The sequence below is a fragment of the Lathyrus oleraceus genome, chromosome 6 (genome assembly GCF_024323335.1).
Source record: "Lathyrus oleraceus cultivar Zhongwan6 chromosome 6, CAAS_Psat_ZW6_1.0, whole genome shotgun sequence".
Classification (NCBI taxonomy): Eukaryota; Viridiplantae; Streptophyta; class Magnoliopsida; order Fabales; family Fabaceae; genus Lathyrus; species Lathyrus oleraceus.
In genome coordinates this window covers 513,070,875-513,095,896 of record NC_066584.1, presented here as the reverse complement: position 1 = coordinate 513,095,896, position 25,022 = coordinate 513,070,875, and the positions used below count along the sequence as shown (strand labels likewise).

At 39.8% G+C, this 25,022-nt stretch overlaps 2 protein-coding genes across 2 annotated transcripts; both read left to right on the top strand.

Moving 5' to 3' along the window:
- The first annotated feature begins 9,960 nt into the window (after positions 1-9,960).
- Positions 9,961-14,084, top strand: LOC127091735 (nifU-like protein 4, mitochondrial). Its single transcript, XM_051030427.1, has 6 exons — positions 9,961-10,317; positions 10,389-10,550; positions 10,629-10,804; positions 12,425-12,528; positions 12,863-12,974; positions 13,406-14,084. Exons 1-6 carry the CDS (start codon positions 10,104-10,106, stop codon positions 13,472-13,474), a joined length of 837 nt encoding a protein of 278 aa, XP_050886384.1. The 5' UTR covers positions 9,961-10,103; the 3' UTR covers positions 13,475-14,084.
- Positions 14,085-20,077: 5,993 nt separating this feature from the next.
- On the top strand, positions 20,078-22,572 carry LOC127096497 (uncharacterized). Its single transcript, XM_051035058.1, has 4 exons — positions 20,078-20,084; positions 20,434-21,399; positions 21,476-22,411; positions 22,526-22,572. Exons 1-4 carry the CDS (start codon positions 20,078-20,080, stop codon positions 22,570-22,572), a joined length of 1,956 nt encoding a protein of 651 aa, XP_050891015.1.
- The last annotated feature ends 2,450 nt before the right edge of the window (positions 22,573-25,022 follow it).

Here is a 25,022-nt window from a genome sequence, read left to right as displayed (position 1 = left end):
TCTCCCACCGTGTTACAGGTGTATGTTGTGCAAATGTTGGATGTGGTATGCTTATGTATGGTTAAGGGGTTGTGATCTTCTTAATTGCATGAGTCTTGTTGTTATTGCACACTTACACTAGCATGGGTCTGTGATCTTCGTGTTTGATTTGTCAGAAATCGAAGATTGAGCATCAAAAGCAGTCTGGTCTGTTACAACCGTTATCTATTCCTGAATAGAAATGTGATAATATTTCTATGGATTTTGTTTCTGGTTTACCTAGGACTCTGAGTAATTGTGAAGTTATTTGGGTTATTGTGGACATGTTGACGAAATCTGCTCACTTTATTCCGATTAGAATGGATTATCCGATGGAGAGGCTTGCAAAGCTGTATATTGAGAAAATTGTCAATTTGCATGGTATTCCGTCTAGCTTTATGTCAGATAGGGATGCGAGGTTTACTTCGAGATTTTGGGAAGGTTTGCAACGTGCTTTGGGTACAAAGTTGTGTTTGAGTTTTGCTTATCATCCGCAGACAAATGGTCAGACTGAAAGGACGATTCAGTCGCTTGAGGATCTTTTGAGAGCTTATGTTTTGGAACAGGGAGGTGCTTGGGATAGTTATTTGCCTTTGATTGAGTTTACCTACAACAACAGTTTTCATTCGAGTATTGGTATGGCTCTGTTTGAAGCTTTGTATGGTAGAAGGTATAGGACGCCTTTGTGTTGGTACGAATCTGGAGAGAGTGTTGTGGTTAGACCTGAGATAGTTCAAAAGACTACTGATAAGATTAAAATAATCAGAGATAAGATGAAGGTTTCTCAGAGTCGTCAGAAGAGTTTCCATGACAAGAGAAGGAAAGTGCTTGAGTTTGAGGTAGATGATTATGTGTTTTTAAGAGTTACTCCGGTAACGGGTGTTGGTAGAGCATTGAAGTCGTGTAAGTTGACACCGCGTTTTATTGGTCCATATCAGATTTCTGAGAAAGTAGGTGATGTGGCTTATCGGATTACGTTACCGTCGTCACTTGCTAATCTCCATGATGTGTTTCACGTGTCTCAATTGAGGAGATACATTGCGGATCCTTCGCATGTTGTCCAATTAGATGATGTTGAGGTTAGAGATAATTTGACCGTGAAGATATACCTATGTGAATAGAAGATAGAGAGGTGAAACAACTCCGTGGTAAAAAGATCGCTTTGGTGAAAGTCGTTTGGGGAGGACCGACTGGTGGAAATGTGACGTGGGAGCTTGAGAGTCAGATTAGGGATTCATATCCTGAGTTGTTTGCTTGAGGTAATTTTTTAGGACAAAAATATTTCAAGTGGTGAGGAGTTGTAACACCCCGATTTAATTTTCGTATTTATTAATTAGGTGTTTATTTTAATTAATCATTATTTGGTGTGATAATTAATTAAATATGTGTTATGGTGATTATTTGAATTATTTGAATATATGTGTTATTTGAATAATTGAATTTTATGAGTAAAAATAACAATTGTCTAGTAATGGGCTTAATTAATTAGAATGGGTGGATAAGTGAGTTAAGCCCATTATGAGTTAAAAAGATAGTAAGAGTTTTAGAGATTAGAGTTAGTTTTGTAAAACAAGAGAAGAAGAGAGAATCGAATAGAAGAGAGGAGAAAGAGGAGAAGAGGAAACTAGAATAAGAAGGACCTAGAGATTTCATCTATACTAAGGTAAGGGTGGAATTTCAAGTGGTTATGGGTAAACATAATGCATGTAATGTATGTGGTTTATATATCATGAACTTAGGATTTGAGGATTTTGATTTTTGAGAAACACTAACATGTGTTTATGTTTTAATCCATGAAATTGATGTTTATGTTATGCTATGATGTTTCTATATTGAATTCCATGAATGAGTATGTGTATAGAACATGATTTGGTGTATAATTGCATGTTTGAGTTTCACTTGAAAATGGTTGATTTGGGATTTTGGTGAAAAATAATGGAGCTTAGAATCTTGTTTCTATGATCCTAATAGTTTTTATATGATATATATATATATATATATATATATATATATATATATATATATATATATATATATATATATATATATATATATATATATATATATATATATATATATATATATATATATATATATATATATATATATATATATATATATATATATATATATATATATATATATATATATATATATATATATATATATATATATATAGGTTGTATAACTATTTATTTCATGAAAAATGATGGATTAATGTGGTTTTATGATTCGTGCTGGACAATAGCATTTTTGCAACAGCAGTTTTTCTGGTTTTTGACAGCATTTTCACAACAACAAATTTTCTGGTTTTGACAGCATTTTGAAAAACTTGTTAATTAAATAACTTTTGAACCGTAACTCCGTTTGAGGTGTCGTTTGGACCGTTGTGAAGCTAAGAATATTATATATAACATGATATTCATTTTGATAATAGTATATTAATATTTTATCAAAAGAATCCTAATATGGATGTATGTTGTATGTGTGGTGAATGTGAATGACATATTTTCTATTGTTTGACATGTATTGAATGGTTTTAGATGGATTTTGTGAAGAAACATAATATTTGAAATTATGTATGTGATAACGTGAATTTGATGAATAACATGAATTGGCTTGTTCGTTTTATGTTAATGTGGTGTGATGAGATGATGAATGTTATTTGATGTATTGTTTGGGATTGAAGTCATGTTAGGTGTATCTTGTGCAAATGTTGGATGTGGTATGCTTATGTATGGTTAAGGGGTTGCGATCATCTTAATTGCACGAGTCTTGTTGTTGTTGCACACTTACACTAGCATGAGTCTATGAAAAGGGCAATGTTGGGTAATCTCGCGTGCATTATTTGCTTGTCCCAAACCTAACACCGAATGGGGTTTGAAAGCTTAAGGCCGAATTGAGCTTTAGAGGTGGTTATCTAGTCTATTTGAGAGACGCCCGGCAAGCCGGAAATGATAACGGATGGGATCCACATGCATATCTCATTGAGTCACACATTGAGTCGCACATGTCGGTGTGAATTGTTGTTTGTGTGATTATGTGATATGATTGTGTGGATATGATTTTGGTAGATATGCGTATACGTGAATTTTAGGTGATCCATTTGACATGAATTGTTGATGTGTTGTTGATGTGATATATATGCATATTTGTGATATATGTGATGAAATGGTGACTTGTATACATTACGAAATCATGTGAAAGTTGTATACATATTTGGTGATGATTTATAAATGATGATGGATGATAATATGTACATGAAATCGATATGTTGTGAAATATGACTTTTGTACATCATTTGGTATTTATAAATGAATACTTGTGGATTGTTGAGCCATGTCGTATGATGGTAAACATGTGATTCTTTAATAAGATGATATGATGCATGTTTGTATGAAGCGTGACGAATTCTAATAATATATGTATGTTTGTTATACATTTCATATTATTATGTTTTTCAATAATGATTCAAATTCTCACCCTTCTGTTGGAATGATGTTCTATCGCAACATCGCTCAAGTACCAAAGATAGTGGTGCTTCGCACAAGGATTAGATTCGGAGGCTAGTTCTTGTTGTGTTTTGACTAGGTAGTCTATAGTGCTCTGGTCATGTAACACTTGGGTTTATGGGATTATTTGTATTTGTTTTGATATTGAGAGATGTTGTTGTGTACTCTTTTATCTTGTTATTTGGATATGTTGGTTTTGAGGCTGAGTGGCCTTAGAGCCTAAAATGATATTTTGTGGTTGATGATTTATGAGAATCATCACTATTTACCATTTATGAAGAGAGATGTTATTCCGTTGTGTGAGTTTGCATGTTGGTTATTTGGTTTTGATTTATAATCTGTGTTACTTGTATGTGACCATGACATGTGTTGTTTTTGGCAGAAGTAAATATGATGCCATCGTGTATGCATGCTTTAATTTACTCTAATTATGCAATTGTATGTTGTATTTGAGTAGTAGTAGTTCGGGGGGTGTTACATTAGTGGTATCAGGGCACGGTCGGTCATTCGGCCAGGTTATGAATTTGTTTGACTCCATTGTATCTGATTTGTATGTATGACACAATCGATACGGTTTGTTTAACAATCCTTGTTGTTGTGGTTGTTTGGTTGGTGTAGCAGGAAGATGGTTGCTGGAAGGAATGATGATGCTCTTGCGGTGGCATTGACCCTGTTCGCTGGTGCCATTCCGCAAATGAATGTTGGTGATCAGGAGCGTGATGCTGATGAGTTTCGTGCTTTGGGGAAGTTCTAGAGGAACAATCCGCCAACTTTATTAAGGAGCTCATGAACCTAACAAAGCTCAAGAGTGGTTGAAGGCGATTGAGAAAATCTTTCGAGTTATGAACTGTTCAGATGTGCAGAAGGTGCAGTTTGGCACTCATATGCTTGAGAAAGAAGCTGAGGATTGGTGGCGCAACACTGTTCAGAGATTTGATGAGGATGGAATTGAAGTGACTTGGGCACTTTTTCGTGATGCTTTTCTGGAGAAGTATTTTCCAGAAGATGTCCGTGGAAAGAAGGAAATTGAATTCCTTGAGTTGAAGCAAGGTAATGGTACCGTAGCTGAGTATGCTACGAAGTTTGAGGAGTTAATCAAAATTTGTCCCCATTACAATACTGCTAATGCTGAGATATCCAAGTGTCTTAAGTTTGTGAATGGCTTGAGACTTATTATCAAGAAGGCAATGGGTTACCAACAAATTACTAGATTTTCTGAGTTGGTTAACAAGAGTATGATCTCTGATGAGGACAACCGTGAGAGTGTTTCTCATTACAAGTCCTTGCATGATAAGAAGGGAAAATGACAATTCCGAGGGAAGTCATATGATGTTAAGCTGGTGATGAAAAGAAGTCGAGTGGGGGAGGATCTCACACTCCTGTCAAGTGCTTCAGATGTGGCGTTGAGGGACATCATGCTCTTGAGTGTCCTAAAGGCGATGTGACTTGTTTCAAGTGTGGCAAGCAAGGTCACAAATCTTTTGATTGCAAAGTTGGTTCGAATGTGACTTTCTACAACTGTGGTGAGCAAGGGCACATTGGTACCAAGTGCAACAAGCCGAAGAAGGAGCAAGCCAAAGGGAAAATGTTTGCATTGTCCGGTGTTGATACTTCTGCATATGAGAGATTGATTTGAGGTACATGCTTTATTAATAATATGCCTTTGATTGCTATTATTGATACCGGTGTGGCACATTCTTTTATTTCTTTGGATTGTGCTATGAGATTGAATCTTGAATTATCTGTTATGTGTGGAAGCATGGTTATTGATACTCCGGTTATGGGTTCAGTGACTACTTCATCTGTTTGTTTGAAATGTCCGTTGAATATTTGTGATAAAGATTTTGAAGTTGATTTAGTGAGTCTTCCATTAAGTCAACTTAATGTTATTTTGGGAATGGACTGGTTAAGGGCCAACCATGTCTATATCAATTATTTTGCAAAAGTTGTTCTTTTTCTTGAGCCACAGAAGGAAGGTGATTTATTCTTGTCTACTCAACAAGTGAATGAATCTGTGCGAGATGGTGCTGAAGTGTTTATGTTGGTGGAGAGTTTGTAGCTTAGTGAAAATGGAACAATGGGTGAATTTACAGTTGTTCGTGATTTTCCTGAAGTATTTCCTGATGAGGTTAGCGATTTTCCGCCTGAACATGAAGTTGAGTTCACGATTGATTTGATTCCTATTACTAGTCTGGTATCGATGGCTCCGTATCGGATGTCACCATCTGAGTTGAAAGAGTTGAATAGTCAACTAGAGGATTTGCTTTTATTCGTCCGAGTGTGTCACCGTGGGGTGCACCTGTCTTGTTAGTTAAGAAGAAAGAAGGTACTATGGGGTTGTGTGTGGATTACAAACAATTGAATAAGGTTACTATCAAGAATAAGTATCCGCTTCCGAGGATTGATGATTTGATGGATTAGTTGGTTGGTACTTGTGTGTTTAGCAAGATTGATTTGAGGTCTGGGTATCATCAGATCCGTGTGAAAGCTGAAGATATTCAAAAGACTGCTTTTAGAACAAGGTATGGACACTATGAGTATTCGATGATGCCTTTCGGTGTGATGATGCACCTGGTGTATTTATGGAGTACATGAATCGGATTTTTCATAAATATCTCGATAAGTTTGTTGTTGTGTTTATCAATGATATTTTGATCTATTCGAAGAGTGAAGAGGATCATGCTGAGCATTTGAGGATTATTTTATCTGTATTAAAAGAGAAGCAGTTGTTTGCTAAACTTTCGAAGTGTGAGTTTTGGTTGAAGGAAGTGAGTTTCCTTGGCCATGTGATCTCTAGTGGTGTTATTTCAGTTGATCCTTCTAAGATTGAAACTATATCTCAACGGGAAGCGCCGAAATCCGTGTCTAAGATTCGTAGTCTTCTTGGTTTGGCAAGTTATTATCGAAATTTTATTGAAGGCTTTTCTAAGTTATCTTTGTTGTTAACGCAGTTGACTTGGAAAGGCCAAGCTTTCATTTGGACTGCACAGTGTGAAGCTAATTTTATCGAAATTTTATTGAAGGCTTTTCTAAGTTATCTTTATCGTTAACGCAGTTGATTAGGAAAGGTCAAGCTTTCATCTAGTCACATTTCTAAACCTCATATAACCCTTGATAACCCAATTTCGTAAACTCACTAAACTCACCAGCATGATGCATAACAACCTCAAAACTATTATACATTCTCTATGTAAAGTAATGTCTACATGATAAGTTATGAATAGGAAGAAGTCATAAATTTACGAATTTTAGCATGCAATAACAATGTTAAAATGCAGAAATCTTAAAGTATAATTGTTTTAAACGCACCTTTTGAAGAATGGAAATGAACAATGTCTCTTTTCGAACGTCTTTCTCTTTTGCGATTTCTAGGATTTATGACTCCTCTTCGTCTTCACACTTTAGCAAACGGATTTTTGTCTACATACACACTTCACACCGTAGATACACAAACTTTAAACCACGGATTTTCGTCTTCCTCAACTAGAGTTAGGGTTTATTCGCCTCTCTCACTTCGTACTTTCTTGGTATTCTCTTTGTTTTCCTTCAACAATGAACTAGGGTTAATTAATTTTGAAACTAAACTTAATCAGATAAACACATTCATAGTTGTATATTGCAAATAACCAAAAATGCCATGTCAGATAAATATATCCAGCTAGATGACCACATCATCAGAACTTAGCGTTTTTTGCTATAAGTTAACGTAATTACCTAAATAGGGTAACAAAATGAAAGTTAATGGCTAAATTTGTAACATTTTTTAGTTAAGAAACTAAAATGGAATAAAGACTACTTTTGATGATTTTGAGGTTGCTCACATTTTCAGTATTCCCCTGTCTGTAGGTTGCCTTTCGACGAGCTGATGTGGCATTTTGAGAAAAATGGAAAGTACTTTGTTAAGACTGTGTATCATATGATCAGGTGTCTGAGATGTGTCAGGAAACCTGGACCATCTTCTAGGGTGAATGAAAATTAGTGGAAGAATCTTTGGAAGGTTTTGGTTAATGTTCACATCAAGAATTTCAACTAGAGACTTGCTAAAGATATCCTACTTACCATGGTCAACTTGAGCAAAAAAAGTGTCTCTTTAGATGTTTCTTGTCCTTTTTCATTTGTACCCCGAGAACTCCCTCAATCTTTTTATGCAATGTGATTTCTCTAAAATAGTCCTCCCCCCTAGTTATTCAGATACCTTATGACTGTGACACTCTGGATTGGTTGGAAGTGTCTATTGCGAGCAAAGATTGTATGGTTGACCAAGTGATGATGATGGCCTTATGGAAGATTTGGCAGATGAGGAATAATGTTATTTTCAAAGCAGGTAAACATGACCCTTCTTTTGTGGCCCAAGAGATATGGGATGCTATACAGGAAACTAATGGTGTGATTGGGAGAGGTCCGAATATGGCTCTTTCTGTTGGAAACTACCAGCAAATTGGGAATTCTTGGATTGTGCAATCCGACGCAGGCTGTTTCCTGATGGTTCGATTGTGTTGGAATGTGTTATTAAGGATCCAACAACAAATATTTTTTGACTGCTATGAATCGTCTTTCTAGCCATGCAAACGTTAGTATAAAAGATATCATGGCTATCCGTTGGAGTTTTCATCTAGCTAAGAGTTTGAAGTAGGCATGACAATGGGGCGGGTCGGGGACGGTTTTTACCTCCCCCAAACTCAAACCCGAATCCCCAAACAATCTCTGTTTCCCGCCCCAAACCCAAACGGGGATGGAGAATCAAAACCTAAACCTGTCCCAAACGGGTTCGGGTATCCCCGCCCCACCACCATTCATTTAGTGAAATCAATTTTTTTAATAGAAAGATTTATTTTTCCAAAATGAAATTACATTACAAATAATAAAATAAAACAATCTAAAAAAATTCCATACATACATTTCAAATATTTTAAATAATAAATTCAAATTCAAATATCAAAATATTAACCACGTATTTAATATTCTAAATTATCAACAAAAAAAAACTACATAATGAAATAAACGAGGCGGGTTCGAGGTGGGTACTAGTCTCCTCATTATTCGACTCGTCCCCATAGTTTATAATCGGAGAAAAACCAAACCCGAACCCAAACTCAATCAAAACGGGTTTTCCCCGTTAACTTTGGGGAGAATTCGGATGAGTACCCGCGGGTACAGGTTATGTTGCCATGTCTAGTTTGGAGATTAAAAAGTTCATAATTCGGTCTGAAGATCCTATTATTTGTAATTGTAAAATTCTGCTAGATAGTTTTAGTGATGCTATGTTGATGTATATCAACCGTGATAGGAACATGGATGCTAATCATATGGTAGGAATTGGCAAATCCTTAGACTTTAGGATTTTGATCGATCACATCCTTAATTCGGGTGACTTCTCTTATATTCCTAGTTTTGCCTCTTGCCATCGTTTTATAAAAACTACAAAAATGAAATAAGACTAAAACATATATTAAACTAAATATATATTAAACCAAAAATTTAATTAATTAATATTAAAGCAATATAAACCGAACAACTCTAAACTTTAAAGCTAACATACCTAAATGAGTAAAAATCAAACCAATTGATTTGATTTGGTTCAATTTATAAAATTATAAAAGGATTTAGTTGAAATATATTGACAGTGTAAAATGATTTTACACCGTCAGTTAATCTTAGGCGTTGAATATTAAAATAAATTTGACTTTTATTTTGAAAACCTATAAAATAATGCAAACGAGTGATGGTGATGAATCGACATGATAAATCTTTTTACACTGACAGTTAGGCATGACAACGGGGCGGGTCGGGGACGGTTTTTACCTCCCCCAAACCCAAACCCGAATCCCAAAACAATCCCCGTTCCCTGCCCCAAACCCAAACGGGGATGGAGAATCAAAACTCAAACTGGTCCCAAACGGGTTCGGGTTGGGTTTGAGTATCCCCGTCCCGCCACCATTCATTTAATGAAATCAATTTTTTAATAGAAATATTTATTTTTCCCAAAATAAAATTACATTACAAATAATAAAATAAAACAATCTAAAAAAATTTCATACATACATTTCAAATATTTTAAATAATAAATTTAAATTAAAATATCAAAACTTTAACCAGATATTTAATATTCTAAATTATAAAAAAATAATAATAACGTACATAATAAAATAAACGTGGCGGATTCGGGGTGGGAACTAGTGTCCCCATTATCCGACCCGTCCCCATATTTTATAATCGGGCAAAACCCAAACCTAAACTCAGTCAAAACGGATTTTTCCCATCAATTTCGGGGCGGATTCGGATGGATACCCACGGATATGAATTATGTTGTCATGACTAGTATCGGTGCATAGTGATTAATCCTTTTATAAAAATATTAAAAACCAAACTATATCAAATCTCCAAATCAAACCGATAGAAATATTAGTGGTTGATTTTTTTACACTTGGAGAATAACCAAACAGAAAGGCTTACTTGAATGCATATGTATTTGGTCATTTTTTGAACTAAAACGACGTCGTTCGAGGTTGACGAAGGAAGCGTGAGGTTTTGTAGCAGAACACGATAACAGAAAACCCCGAATCGTGAAGAACGATGGCGAGAACTAGTGTTTTCCGATTGGGAAGACGGTTACAATCAAAACTCTTCAATTCTCTCAAACCAGAAACCAATAATAATAATAACCTAATCACTATTCGTCCACGCTACCTCGCCGCAACGCCGTCGTTTCAACATCGCAACCGCCACAACAATGCTTTCTCTTCCTCTTCCTCCACCTCTCCATTTCCATCTCCGTTTTCCACCACCGGTTTGTTTCTCTTCTTCTTCATCTCCGATTTTCCTCTTCTTCGAGTATTGAATTTCTACACATTGAAACAGGACAAAAGAGGAGTATGTTTATTCAAACGCAGTCCACTCCAAATCCAGAATCTCTCATGTTTCATCCCGGTAAGCCTGTTATGGATATCGGAAGCGCAGATTTCCCTAACGCTCGTTCCGCCTTGAATTCTCCTCTCGCCAAATCACTCTTCGCTATTGACGGTACTACTCCCTCTCTCCCTCTCTTCATTCCTTTCAATTTTATGTGTTTTCTGATTGTGTTTTTTAAAATTATTGCAGGAATTACTCGTGTTTTCTTTGGATCTGATTTTGTTACCGTTACCAAATCCGAAGATGCTTCCTGGGAATTTCTTAAGCCGGAAATCTTTGCTTCTATTATGGATTTCTACTCTTCCGGTGAACCTCTCTTTCTAGATTCTCAAGCTGCTGCATCCAAAGACACCGCAATTCACGATGTAAGTTCTCCTCAATTTAAGGATTTGATGTGTTTTAATTTTAACTTAGTTAAATCATTTTTTGATTACCTTAATTTGTTATTCTTTCTGGTATGTTTATTGCATAGTAATAATCTTGCTTAATTATATTGAGCATTAAGAGCTTCAGTTCATGCTCATCTCTGCTGCTGTAATTTGTATTCTATTCATTTTATGTTTTTGTTGGTTAGAGTCCTTGTATATTACACATTCAAATAAGAAATTTGTGCGAATGTGTTGATACTTGAATTGATAGAAGATGGTTGGATGTAGAATAGTGGTTAATTAGAATAGTTAAAGTAGTTAAGAGTTGTTAAAGTTAGTTGGCTAGTTAGTTGAGGTTGTTATAGGATTATTTGTATAAATAGGAGATTACAATGTAGAGTGGATGATTATTGAGTATTGAAATCATTAACCCTTGGAGGAGAGATTTCTCTCCTATTTCTTATAAAACTGCTCTTTTTGTGAAATCTAATTCTTGAGTTCCTAACAAACCGACCTTAATTTAGGGGTCCGACCAGGATTGGACAAATAGGATGGCTAGCTAGCTTTATAAATTAAAATTCACCCAACAAATCATATTATCACTTATTAGATGATTATCATAATGGTCCAAACATTAATTGCATTACAAATCAATTCTCACAAGCTTGCAGCTCGGTTAATGAGCCGAGGAACATCAAAAGAGTACTAACTAGGAGCTCTAGAGGTTAAATCCTTGTAACTAACATAACCCACTAATCCACTAATGTTCTAAAATTTACCTAAAAGGAAAAAAAATACAAATTTATCATAAACTTTTTAGCAATTATCTTGTCAAAATCTAATAGAACCCATTAAGAAATAGGCCCAATTTGAGAGATGTGCTGAGTTGGCAAGTTGGTTAGAGAGAGTGGGGAAGTTACACGAGAGGGGGAAGTTACACATGATAGGGAGTATATGAGATTTGTGAGAAGGAAATACTGGATTATTCAGTATCATTTTGCAATAGAATCTTAGGGTTGGGCAAAGGGAGGATTTATTCTTCCTTTGAGGAGCTTTGCTCTGGGATTATAAGGATTTTATTCTCTGTAATAGTTTCTTTTTATCATTAATAATACTTTCTTCTTATATCTTGAATTCATCCTAACAAAATCACATAACATATCAATTCTCTCTTAATTGTATTAGTTCCTTACTAACTACCCCTAACAAATAAAAAACTGAATGAAGATAAAACAAGAGATTGAGATTTGAGAGGATCTATAATTGAAAGAAAGGAAACACAGTGCTCGAATGGTGGGATGGATGATTGGTGAATGGGGGGTTGGAGCCTCAAGTGGGTGAAAGAGATCATATTATGTCATATTAGGTGTAAAAACTTTTTTTTAAAGTCAGGAGGGGCTGGAGCCTCTGCTACTTAGTACTTACTACGTCCCTCCACCCTTGCCACAATTAAAAAACGGCTGCATTTTCTTGTATCTCTTCTCAAGTCTAAATACTTCCCAATAGGTTTGTCTAAAATTTTTTTTACAGTGCAAGGATTATGAGATTTGTCTAGCTTATGACACCTTTGAGATGCCAAAACTAAATGGCATGCTAACCTTACTTGTTTCCATACAGGATGATTCTGAAACAGTTGCGATGATCAAGGAACTCTTAGAGACTCGTATTCGACCAGCTGTACAAGATGATGGTGGGGACATTGTATATTGTGGTTTTGACCCGTAAGTTTTTTCTCTCTTTTTTATTTTTTTTATTTTGGTTTTATGGCAGCTGCACTAATCCTCAAGGAATAATCCACACTCTTAACAAAATAAGTTTTATTCTTCCTTTGCTTTTTGCACTGAACTTTTTATTTTTATTCTGGGATCTACGTGTTAAAGAATAAATGATGGTACTACACATCTCAGATAGCAACACGCAAATAAAGTAAAATGAAAATCTATAAACAAAAATTAAATGAGTAAACATCTAAGACAAAATTGGTGTTGACAATGCTAGTGTTATAAATTATAGAATGACCTTTTTACTTGATTTTTATATTGTGGTTTTCTCCAGAGATACCGGGATAGTCAAACTTAAAATGCAAGGAGCGTGTAGTGGCTGCCCAAGTTCTTCGGTGACTCTGAAATCAGGCATTGAGAATATGCTGATGCATTATGTACCTGAGGTAAAAAAATTGGCAATGTCATTTTGTGATGAAACTGATCCATTTTCTGTTTCCACTTATATTTATGGTAATGGAATTGATTGGAATTCTCAACTTATCTTCCGCAATGAAGCAGTTTTGCCTTTCCTATGACAGCACTTAATTAACTTGTAGAATTTGCTAATTGTAGTGCATTGAATTAAATTTTCCAGTTGTCTTACATGATTGGTTGATTGCATGTAAGTTGCCAAATATAAGTTAAACATGTCTATTTGTCATTGTGCGTACAAATGCTATCTTATAGCTTGTACTTTCTAGTATGGAGAAAGCTGTATTGATTATTGAGTATTTTTTTAAAGCAGCATTAATAGGCCGATTTCCAATTTATAAGAATTGTTCAATTGTATTTATATTGAGAAACATTCGTCCAATGCCACTTGCTGCATTTACAGGTCAAAGGCGTGGAACAAGAAATGGATGCCGAGGATGAGGAAGCAGAATTAAGTGGACAAGTGGAGTAGTTGATCTTGTATTTTTCTGTAGTTGCGGTCTGCATTTAATCTTAACATTTCACACTCAACAGAGAATTCAATGTACGACAGAAGTACATGATGGAGACACAAATGAGTGTATACAAAAAATAATAGTATTTAATAAGTTGTGAGTTGGATAAATTGCAGTCTGGCATGATATTGGTGTTCCCAGCTGGTTAGATCTCAGTGGCATAGTACCAAGGTAGTTCTTAACACAATGTCTATTGCAGAATGGTGGCATGCGCCGTTGTTGGCATTGCAATGGTTCTTGGTCTTTCGTTCTGAATCAAGGTTCCTGGAAAAGTACAAGGCATTATTTGCCCATTGATTCCGTAACACCCAATAGGTATTGTCATGCAATAAGGAGTCTGGTGCTATTTTTTTGCTGAGTTTTGACCAATGCTAATATAAATACTGCTTGCTTCCAACATTTATTATACCTCTCTCACATGCTTTATTTAGGCAGGGAATATTATTTTACTGAATAATTTGTGTATCAAACAATAGTGCAAAACCATGTTTTCTCAGTTGCACGACAACAACAATTATGCTTAGTAAGTTTGGAAGAGTTATTTATGCATATCTTATATCATGATTATTCGTTAAGCCTTTATAAAAATAGTTACGTATTCATGAGTTGTTTCAGTTTGTTTTCATAAGCTTTTCAAGTTTGATTATATTATACAAAGTTTAAATAGAGTATCTTCATTCTCTTTTCGATCAAGCTATGGCTTAACTGATTCCCAAGTGGAGGTAAAACTTCTCTGGTAGACGGGGATTGTGAAATGGAAGTATATTTATACAGTTTCATTTATGTCTTAAATGGTAGATGCAACTGCCCTGGTTTTCTCATACGGTTTCAATTTTGCTTTATGTTAGGAGCTTTAATTCCCTTTAGTTGGGCCAACAAAACTTTGTTAAAAAACCTCCTATCTCATATTCTAAGGAAGAAAGTTATTTGGGATTTTTTTTTTAAATTTACGCTCAGGTGTTTTCAGATATACATCTCAGAATGCACTTTAAAGTAGTTCGCCATTTGCAAATCAAACAATTATTTCATTTTTTTTCAAAAATAACTTTGAATCTCATTTACTTTGCATTTTTCATTGAGCTGATTTATTTAATCATTAAGTGATATTTTTGAAAATGCATCTCCAAAAATATGAAGCCAAAAATATGAAGCGGAAAAATAAATATATCACCATCTTACATGATCATCTGTTCCACACTCCATATGACTTCCATAACCTAAAACACAATCCGATAGTTTATGGATGTGCATATTTGTAAACACGGTTTTTCGTAAAAAAAAAAAAAAAGTTTATTAAGATATGTATCTTCGAAAAACTCCCTGATGATAAGATAAAGTTTTTAAGGTCCAAAGTGACCCAAAACTTATATAAATATGATGTTTATCATCTCATATTTTCTACAAAATAGACCATAATAAGAGAATGAATGCATATCTTCTACCTCACATTTGTTTATTTTAATGGCATGAAGTTGCCATTTTAATTTAGGATCACCGATGATACACCTCTCACTGATCTGATATCTAAACAAAAATACATTTGCATCAGAATAAATTTTTGAATTTACAGATTGATCGATTGAATTAATTTTCAAATGTGTGTCAAATTAATGGACAAAAAATTTTAAAATCGAGCTTACAGACATGACATTTGTTTTATTAATTTACGTTTCACATAATTTAACCTGGTCTGATCGTTTTATTCTTCAACCACTTTTCGGTCACATTTTGATCCGCATCCGCCTGAGTTTTTTCAACTGGACATTTTTTACTTCAAAATTTGATCAAAATCTCTATATTTTCGAGAAATTTATTTCGTACTCGTTGTGGTGCATTCATTTTATTTTTTCGAACACTTTTGCGTCACAAATCAATCAACGTCGTGCCAACGTCCATTACACTCGAAGGAACCACCTACATCTTGCTTCAAATTGAAAATCACCTTCTACTCAAATCTCCCACCACTCACACTCTTTCGATTTTGATCGCATCATCTCTGAATCGGTTTCCTCCATATTGAACCTTCGAAACTCCACCAAATCCACCATTATTTCCTCTTAACAATTGTACCCATAACTCAAGGAGTCCTTCTTCTTTCCCTCCTCACTGATCCAATAAATAACCATGAAAATACCTCCTTCAGACAGCCATCAATAGCCCTCATACTCCGTCGTGTTTCGTTTCACCGACAACCATTCCAAGCAGCATAACAGAGTTCATCTCAACAACTTTACCTCACGCAGCATCACGTGGATCCAACGACCCTCCGCTCACTTTCGACTTTGTTTCGTTTGTGTATATGTTTTGATGTCGGTTACACCGTGCTGGTGCTACAATTATTCGAGCTCTGTCAAAATCGTGAGTTTCCGCCATATTCCTCAACAACAAACAACGCAACGATTTCAACGTAGCAACAACGTTTCATCAACACTTTCACAAATCCGACTCAGTTTCAGTTATTTTTCCAACGAGAATTCCGCACAACAATACCATTTTCAGCCCATCTCTGGTTCGTTTTCGTGACAACATCACATTGGTTCACCATTTCAACTCAGCAGCTCGCACCACAACTTCGATTCGTGACATCAACGGACATTCAACTCAGTTCCGTTTTGAAACATTCACTGTAACACGACCCAGCTGCTAATCATAACATTTTCCCGACTCAACAGCGTTTTCTCAAAGTCAACTTGGTCGGTAACCTTTCGATTTCAAACAATTTATGTGTGGTGCTGATTGAGTCTGCATTCCGATTTTATTTTTCGATTCGTTTATATTGTGTGTGTTGGATTGTAGGGGTGAATTTTTGTAATTGTTGAAGTAAATATTGTTATTTTGGTTGATGATTTTTCATTTTACTGTATTGCCTAGTAAATCGAATAAATCTGTGGGTTCAACATAATACATATGTTGTTACTTTGCCAATTTTTCATTCGATATATTGATGACATGTCATTGTGTTCACATGTTGGTTTTCGATTGCGTTTCGACGTTGTGTTTTAAACGATTGGTTGTATTACGTCATAATTTGTATGCGGTAACTTTAAGTTACATGATGCCTTTGCGCATTAGAATTCATTTTTATATTGCGTAATTGATTTAGATTTGTGGATTCGACAAATTCATATTGATGAAATATACTTTGTGTCGTTGCTTTGGTGGTTTGTGACGTTGGACTATGGATTCAATGCTCGATTATATGTTGTTATGCCGTTTTGCTACCTGGTTTTTATCGATATATTAATTGTATTTTGCCGCGTTATGACCCTTGCATACGACATTTCGTTTGTTATCGATACGCATAAATCGACTTTGAGAACATTACTTATGATTTTGCATGCATTTCTTTGTTATACATTTGTTTTAAAATGTTGATTATGAGGTTTACTTCATCCCGATTTAATACTGTTTGCTTTACAATTGTCTACGTTAAGCCTTACATCACAATTTCATTGTTGAGTGTTTTGAGTTCATTCTCACTCCGTTCCATTTTGCGATGATATGTTTCACGTTAGCAATTCATTTGATCCATGATAGCCTATAATGGTCCAACGTCGTTACGTTTAAATTGAACTTGAACTCTATTTTCGGTAGCCTTGCACGTCTTTGCGTTATGTGACATCGATTCACAACCTCGCATCATGATCTTGATCCATGCACGTTCCACTTGTGCTTTACTTCTTTCGATTTCAATTACAATAAACGTGTGTTGTGCATATTTATGTGTCATTATCTCCTATCTTTTGACTTACTCTTGGACCTTCTTACAATGAGAACTTTATTGTTCATGTACACTTATTTGTTCGCGTTTGTTTGATTGGGTTTGCTTTAATCGTTTTATTATCATACCCCCGTTTGAGAAAATGTACTCTCATTCCCATGATGTGTAATAACTTTTTATAGCTTTTTCTTGATTCATTATTATTTAGTTAGTTTCTAACACAAGAGTAAAATCAAACATTTTTTCAAAAAGAAAAAAAAAACAAAAACTCGATCCAACCATTTCAAACCTTTCTTTTTAATCTATTTTTTACCATTCTCAATTTCTCAAACTTTTCACCTTCAATCATTTTCAAACTTTCAAACCATTTGTTAAACCATTTTGCAATCGTTAATCAAATGCAAACGTCAAGCCATTTTCCCAATAAAAACTCAAAAACACTTAACATCTATTTAACACTTTTCAATAAAATGGATGAAAGGAACGATGTATAGTCCACGAGCTCCTGAGAGTTAGGATCTGAGATGTAGTTCTCGCCAATCCAAACACTCATCATCTTCAAATCAAATCCACAACGCTTAATAAACCTCGACTACATCGAATGCATTTTTTCTCAATCAAAATTTTAAAACATATAAAAATATCAAAACTCTTTCACAAATAAGATGAAAAGGGAATAAGGTGTAGTCCACGAGCTCCCGAGAGTTGGAAAACAAGATATAGTTCTCGCCCTTCCGAACTCTCTCATCATCCAAAAATACTTTAAACATATCAAACTTCTTTTTCTCTCGTTGTCGTGCGATCTTGAAACTTTTTCACAAACGTAAGATATTGTGTCTCGAAACGATGCCAAAACATTGCTCCGTCCATGACCATTTGAGTTGAGATAAGTGACATTTTTCACGTGAATGTTGATATGTGGAAATTCATTCAATGTGATGCAAACGCCCGCTCCTCACCTATTTTGGGTAAAACAATATTTTCTATCGAATGCAACTAAGTATCTTCCACTAAAATCGACCAACAAACAAACCTTTTTACTTAGAACCACATAGCCTTGAATAATCTATTGCATCGGAAGATACGTAGGAGCGAGATTCAAAGTCTCGTCAAGCACCCTAATAAAAAACATTTTTGTATCCTACTCTTTTACCTTTTAATAACTCGAGAAGCCTAGAATTTCAAATCTAACAATAACGTGCACAACTAACCAAACGGTTCCCGTTGAGTACAACGAACGCGATGGGTGTTAATATATTTTCCTTGCGTAATCGACTCTCGAATCCTGATTTGATTACGATGACCATTTCTTTGTCGTTATTTTTAGGAGTTTTATCGATATTTCCTCTTTCCCTCTTTGGGAATAAATACAATTCGGTGGTGACTCTGTTAAGTCCATCCCGCGAACGTGTGTTTGCGCTTCGCGAGCGTTGTGATTGTATTTTTCGAGGTACGAAATAGTTCACCAACTTTGAATTGAAGACGAGTGAAGACTTACATGTCACATGGAGTATATTTTACCGTTACGCATCAAAGGGTCTGATTGAAGTGGATGTAAAGATTGTAAGATCTGTTGACGATATTATGAATATGTTGCAACATCCTGAATTACTTGTTTATAATGACATGTAATGTTAATTTTATGATAACAACTCTCTATGTAATGTTGAGTGTTTTAATTTAATGTTGATCTAACCTGATCAGGAGGGCCTTCCAAGGTCTTGGTGAATGGGCCGGAGAATGAAATGAGAGGGGGGTGTACCTGCAAGGTGCTCCAATGCTTAAGTCAGAAAAGGTACAGAATGAGGTTATCAGAGTGTGAGTTAGAATACCTGCCCCTTTGCCATGAAAGGGGTATTTATATTGAGCCCCCAGCGCTGGGCCAAGGCTCCTAATGGGCTGGATTAGCTAGGCCCAAGGAGGAGCTGCCAGGGGACGCGTAAGAAGCGTTAAGACCTAGACCAAGGTCTGCCCCCTGGTCCAACTGCCCCTATCCCTAAGGAGACGATATAGGGGAGTTGGGTGACGTGGTGAGTGAGATGCCGTTATGGCTCTGCCCGACACAACTTAGGTGTCCGCGACGTGGGTTGACGATGAGTGGATGGAGATCATATGAGGAGGACCCGCTCGTTGTCCGACACGTATTTAAGGGGCCGGGGAGACGTTCGTCGGGCGGACGGTCGTTCACCTGACGTGTCCTCGTGGTCGTTTGGACACGGTCGTTTGGACGTGGGCTTGGCGAGCATTGGGCCGTGCCGTGCCTAGTGTCATGGCCCAGTCCAGAACAGGAGCCCCCCAAGTCGAGTCTCTGAGCCAGAGAGATGACTTATGTTTCAACTAAGGGTTCCCCGAGGCGATGGGGAAGCTTCATCGTTAGACAGGTGAGGTCGTAACAGACCTGTTCATGACCGACCCTTTCTCCGGGAATGTCGGGGATGGAGGTGATCGGTTGGTCCGCACCTTCCTTGTGGTAAACGTGGGTATGACGCGGGGAGGTGGCGTCTTGGTGAGTCGAGGAGACGGATAGGTGCTCGGGTCGTTTCAGTTTCTTATCTTTGATAGACGTGTCTCAGAATCAGTGGGGTCGCTTCGTTTCGTGTGCAAAGACGGCGTAGGCAGGCTAGGCAATGATGACCTAGCGTGTTGGTCCACGTGCCAAGCCCTATAAAAAAGGGGTTGAGTAACTTCATTTCCACTTTTTTCGCTCACACGTTCACCGGAGTTCTCCACATTCTCCCTCGTTTGCTCGCTCTACCGTCTGGACCGCCGTCTCCGCCCGTCCTCCTATCTGAACCACCGTCTTCTGCTCGGGCACCACCGTACCCCTTTCAACTTAACTATGACAGGTATGATTTTCCACTGTGACCCACTGTTTTTCCTTGTTGTTTTCTGTCAAACGCATGCTATTTTTGTAGAAATGTGGTTAGGTTTAACTTAGGAACAGTGTAGTGGACTGTAGGTGTATATTAGGTGGTAGAAAATAGGGTTGGGATCATACTGTACCGGGCATAAATTTCATATGCCGGGCAATACTTGCATAGGCTGTATGAAGTTTATGCCCGGTCTCCATAGAATGCGCGCGTCACCGAGTTGAGCACGGTTAGTGTCCGTCGCCGCTACGCCCTTTCACTTGACCTGCGGTGGAAGGGTGGATTTGATACGACGTCGAATTCACTCTTTCTGTCTGCGTTTCAGGTGCTACCGGGCGCTTACGACCGAGGAGGGAAGATTCTGGGTCCTCCACCGAAGACGCGACAATCGCTCGTCTCCCTGTCGGGGATGGGAGTGTCCGAGATGGTACCGAACACGCCTCCTCTTCCGGGCAGGTCGACTTCTCATGGGTTGCGGACGAGCCCTTGGAGGAGGAATCAGACTTCTGTGACGAGGCCGTCATTGCTTACGCTATGGTCGAGACCATAAGCCGGGAGGATCCACCGAACTGGTATTGCTGCGCCCCCAAGGAAGAAGACCGCATTTGCCATCATTTCCCGGGGAAGCAGTTCACCATGTATGAATTTGCTTTCCGTGAGGCGGGGATTAGACTGCCCTTCAACTCCTTCCAGATGTCGGTCTTCAAGTGGCTCCGGCTGGCGCCGTCCCAACTACATCCTAATGCTCTCGCATTTATGCGGGCATTCGAGTTAGTTTGCCAGTTCCTCGGCATTGGTTGCACCCGGGCTCTCTTCTTCCACGTTTTCCATCTCCAGAGGTCCGGTTCCCGTGGTCGCCACAGTTGGGTTTCTTTCAAGCAGCCCGTGCGTCTGTTCAAGACGTACGAGGATTCTGTTCGCCATTTCAAAAACCGGTGGTACGTGGTGATGCCGATTACCCGGGCTGCCCTTCACTCTCTATACTACTATCAGCGGACACCCAATGGGGAGGAGACGCTGATGTCGAAGATACCGCTGAGGTGGCAGCGTGATCATTTCGATCTCTCCACGGCGCATTACCGAGTCAAGTATGCGATGCTCGGCGAGGAGGATAGGCTCGCGTACAAGAAGCTGGTCGATTACGTGCAGAGCTTCAGCTTGGGGTTCTGGGCGAATCGACAGGGCGTGCCCTACCTGGATGAGGCCGGGGAACTAATCACCGAGGCGCGTTATATCAATACGAAGGCTCTGCTCGAGTGTGATACCGAGGAGGAAGCTCTGGCGTTATTGAGTAGGCAGACTTTGTTTAGCTTTTTATTTCTGTTTATGACTTCGCTCGCTAATGTTGGTGTGTAATTTATTTGCAGGTGCCATGCCCAATGCTCGTGATCGGGTGCTGAAGCTAGCGCATCAGGTCGGCGCTCCTGACCGGGTGCCCAAGAAGAAGAAGAAAACTGTGGCCCGTCCCTTGGAGACTGCTGGCGATGCCGGGGCTAGTCCCTCGCAGGCGGCGAGCGTGATTCCTTCCTCTCCTCCTCGATCTAACCCGATCAACATTCCTGATAGCAGTCCGTCGCCAGCGGCTTCTCCCCTCCATAAACGGAAGCGTCCGGCTGGGGCCCTTACCAGGTCGTCTCCAGGAAGTTCGCATGGACCGGGCAGCTATCTTCTACCTCCCTGCTATGTGGAACGGTCGTTCTTCAAGGCCGAGGAGTCGATTGCTGTGCCTGCGCCTGAGGCCAAGGCTATTCTGGACCAGGATGTTGCTGCCCGGAGGAAAGATCTGGCCAGGGATATTGCTGCTGTCATCCGGGTGATGGAGACGGCCATGGTTTTGACCGACACTTCGGTCTCCACCGCCTCGCTGGAGGATGCCCTTTTGCAGGTTCGGACGGAGAAGGAAAGACTATCTCAAGATCTGTCGGACTACAAAGAAGAGCATCAGCTGCAGGAAGGGCTGAGCCAGAAGCTGGAGGAGGTGGAAAAGGAGAGGGACCAGTTGAAGGCTGCTAAGGCGAGCTTGGAAGAGCAGGTGGTCGACCATCAGAAGCTGACCGAGGACAACGCTTGCCTACGGGCTCAGGTTGAGTCTCTCGAGGGAAAGGTCCGTCCTCTGGCAGATGAGACCGAGGAGGAACACGCCCTTGGTTCGCGCGGTGAGCTGCTAGGGCATATTCGGACTCTCAACCAAGATCTCGTGGCCTGCTTCAAAGAGGGTTTCGACAATGCTGTCGAGCAGCTCGGGCTTCTGAACCCTGAGTTGGTGACAGTAGGGTCGGCCTATAACTGCTGCGTCCGGGACGGTGAGATTATCTGCCCGTTTGAAGCGGAGGAGGAGCTGGGGGGAGAAGAAGAAGAAGAGGATGAAGAGGTGCTCCGAGCGGAGTCTTAGTTTATTTGTTTTTCTTTGATTTTAGTTATCATGGCCTGCGTGCCTTATGTATTTGGCCTTCGGGCGTTGTAATATGGCCTTCGGGCGTACTTGGCTTCGGCCGCTCTTATCGTTTTTAATGCATGAATATTTACGTTATCATTCATTGTGCTCGTTTGTGTTTGATACTTGTTTGTATGAATTCGTACTCTGCTCGACTTTGATAATCTCCTCGGTTTAGGGAACCGACGAAGTGTCGGGCTTTGTGCCCGTGGGTATCGAGGCCCGGGTCCGTTGTTCGAACCCTGGTCCCGAGGCTTGGGCCCTCCCATCGCGAGCTGGGTGCCCTGCCAGTCCTGGTACTTCGACGTTGAGTCTTGGTCAAGATCCCAACCGTCGGGGAGGGTTGTGTTTGTCATGTGACCCCGGATCGTTCCCGGGTCTCGTGGTTCCTCCCTGGGGTTTTGGGGACGAAGAGCGTGGTCGTACCTGCCACGTCTCCCCGTGGTGTATTTAGCTGTAATATTGTCTAAGTTTTTCTGCGTTCCATGGTCGAGCGAGTTGTTCTCCTTGTAGGTTTTCCAGGTAATAGGCCCCGTTGCTCGTTTTGTCGCGGACGCGGTAAGGGCCTTCCCAGTTGGCCGCCAGTTTGCCCTCTCTCGGGTTTTTCTGGTTTCTTCTGAGGACCAGGGTGCCGACCTGGAACTCTCTTTTTATGACTTTCGCGTCATGGCGTAGTGCTATTTTTTGTTTGAGGGTTGTTTCCCTGAGAGCTGCTTCGGAACGTATCTCCTCGACTAGGTCGAGCTCGGCTCTAAGGGTTTCATCGTTCATTTCCTCGTCTAGGGGCTCCTCCGTCCTCCTCGTTGGCGCCCGTATCTCCACCGGGATGACTGCCTCGGTGCCGTAAGTTAGTCGGAACGGGGTTTCCCCGGTGGTAGAATGTGGAGTCGTGCGGTAGGCCCATAGCACGCTATGTAGCTCCTCGACCCATGCCCTCTTTGCCTCACCGAGTCTGCGTTTGAGGCCACGTAAGATTACCCTATTGGCCGCCTCTGCTTGCCCGTTCGTCTGCGGATGCTCGACAGACGTGAAATGCTGTGTGGTGCCCAGGCTGGCGATGAAGTCCTGGAATCCTCCGTCCGTGAATTGTGTCCCGTTGTCTGTGACAAGTGCCTGGGGTATACCGAACCGAGCGAGGATGTTGCGTTTGAAGAACCGGAGAATGTTCTGCGCGGTTATTTTAGCCAGTGCCTCCGCCTCGATCCATTTGGTGAAGTAATCCACCCCGACGATGAGGTATTTATTCTGATATGATCCGGTGACGAAGGGTCCGAGGATGTCCATGCCCCACCACGCGAAGGGCCATGGGGAAGACAGTGATTTGAGGTCGTTCGGGGGTGCGAGGTGCATGTCGGCATGTCGTTGGCATTTGTCACATCTTTTGACGTGCTCTTTCGAATCGTTTTGCATGGTCGGCCAGTAGTAGCCTGCTCGAAGGGCTTTTCGTGCGAGCGATCGTCCGCCGAGGTGTTGAGCGTTAATTCCCCGGTGTATCTCTCCAAGTATGTCGGGGACTTTCTCTTCCTCGACGCATTTGAGTAGTGGGATGGAGAATCCTCTCCGGTAGAGTTTGCCTTCGAGGAGTACGTACGAGCATGCGCGTCGTTTGACAGTGGTCGCCTCTTTCGGGTCAGCCGGGAGTTCGTCTCGTGTGAGGTAATTGTAGATGGGTGTCATCCAACAGCGGGCATCTCCAATAGCGTTGACCTCGAGTGGAGGCGGTAGTTTGTCGATGCTGGGCCGAGGGAGAATTTCTTGGATTACTGATTTATTCCCACCCTTTTTCCTCGTGCTGGCTAGTTTCGAGAGAACGTCTGCCCGTGTGTTGTGCTCGCGGGGTATGTGTTGAACTTCCCATTTTTCAAATCTATCAAGTTTTTCTTTGACGAGGGACAAGTACTCGAGGAGGTTGTCGTTCTTGGTTTGGTATTCTCCTCGCACTTGTGAGGCCACGAGCTGGGAGTCGGTGGATATTTTTACCTCTTTTGCTCCCAGGTCCTCGGCTAACCTCAGGCCTGCGAGGAAGGCTTCGTATTCGGCTTGGTTGTTTGATGTTGGGAACGCTAGCGCCAATGATACCTCTATCAGGATCCCTTCCTCATTTTCGAGGATGATCCCGGCCCCGCTGCCTGATGTGCTAGAGGCGCCATCGACGAAGATCGTCCATTTGTGGGCGCTTTCTGCTGGAGTCGGGCAGTGGGTCATCTCCGCGACGAAGTCGGCCAGTGCCTGAGCTTTCAAGGCTTTCCTACTTTCGTATTGTATGTCGAATTCGGAGAGTTCTAGTGACCACTTGAGCATCCTCCCGGCCATATCAGGGCGCCCGAGCAGCTGTTTGATTGGCTGGTCGGTCCTCACCTTTATCGTGTGTGCGAGGAAGTAATATCGTAGTCTCCTCGCTGTGTTGATGAGGGCCAGGGCGACCTTTTCGATTTGCTGATATCGGAGCTCGGGACCTTGGAGTGCTTTACTCGTAAAAT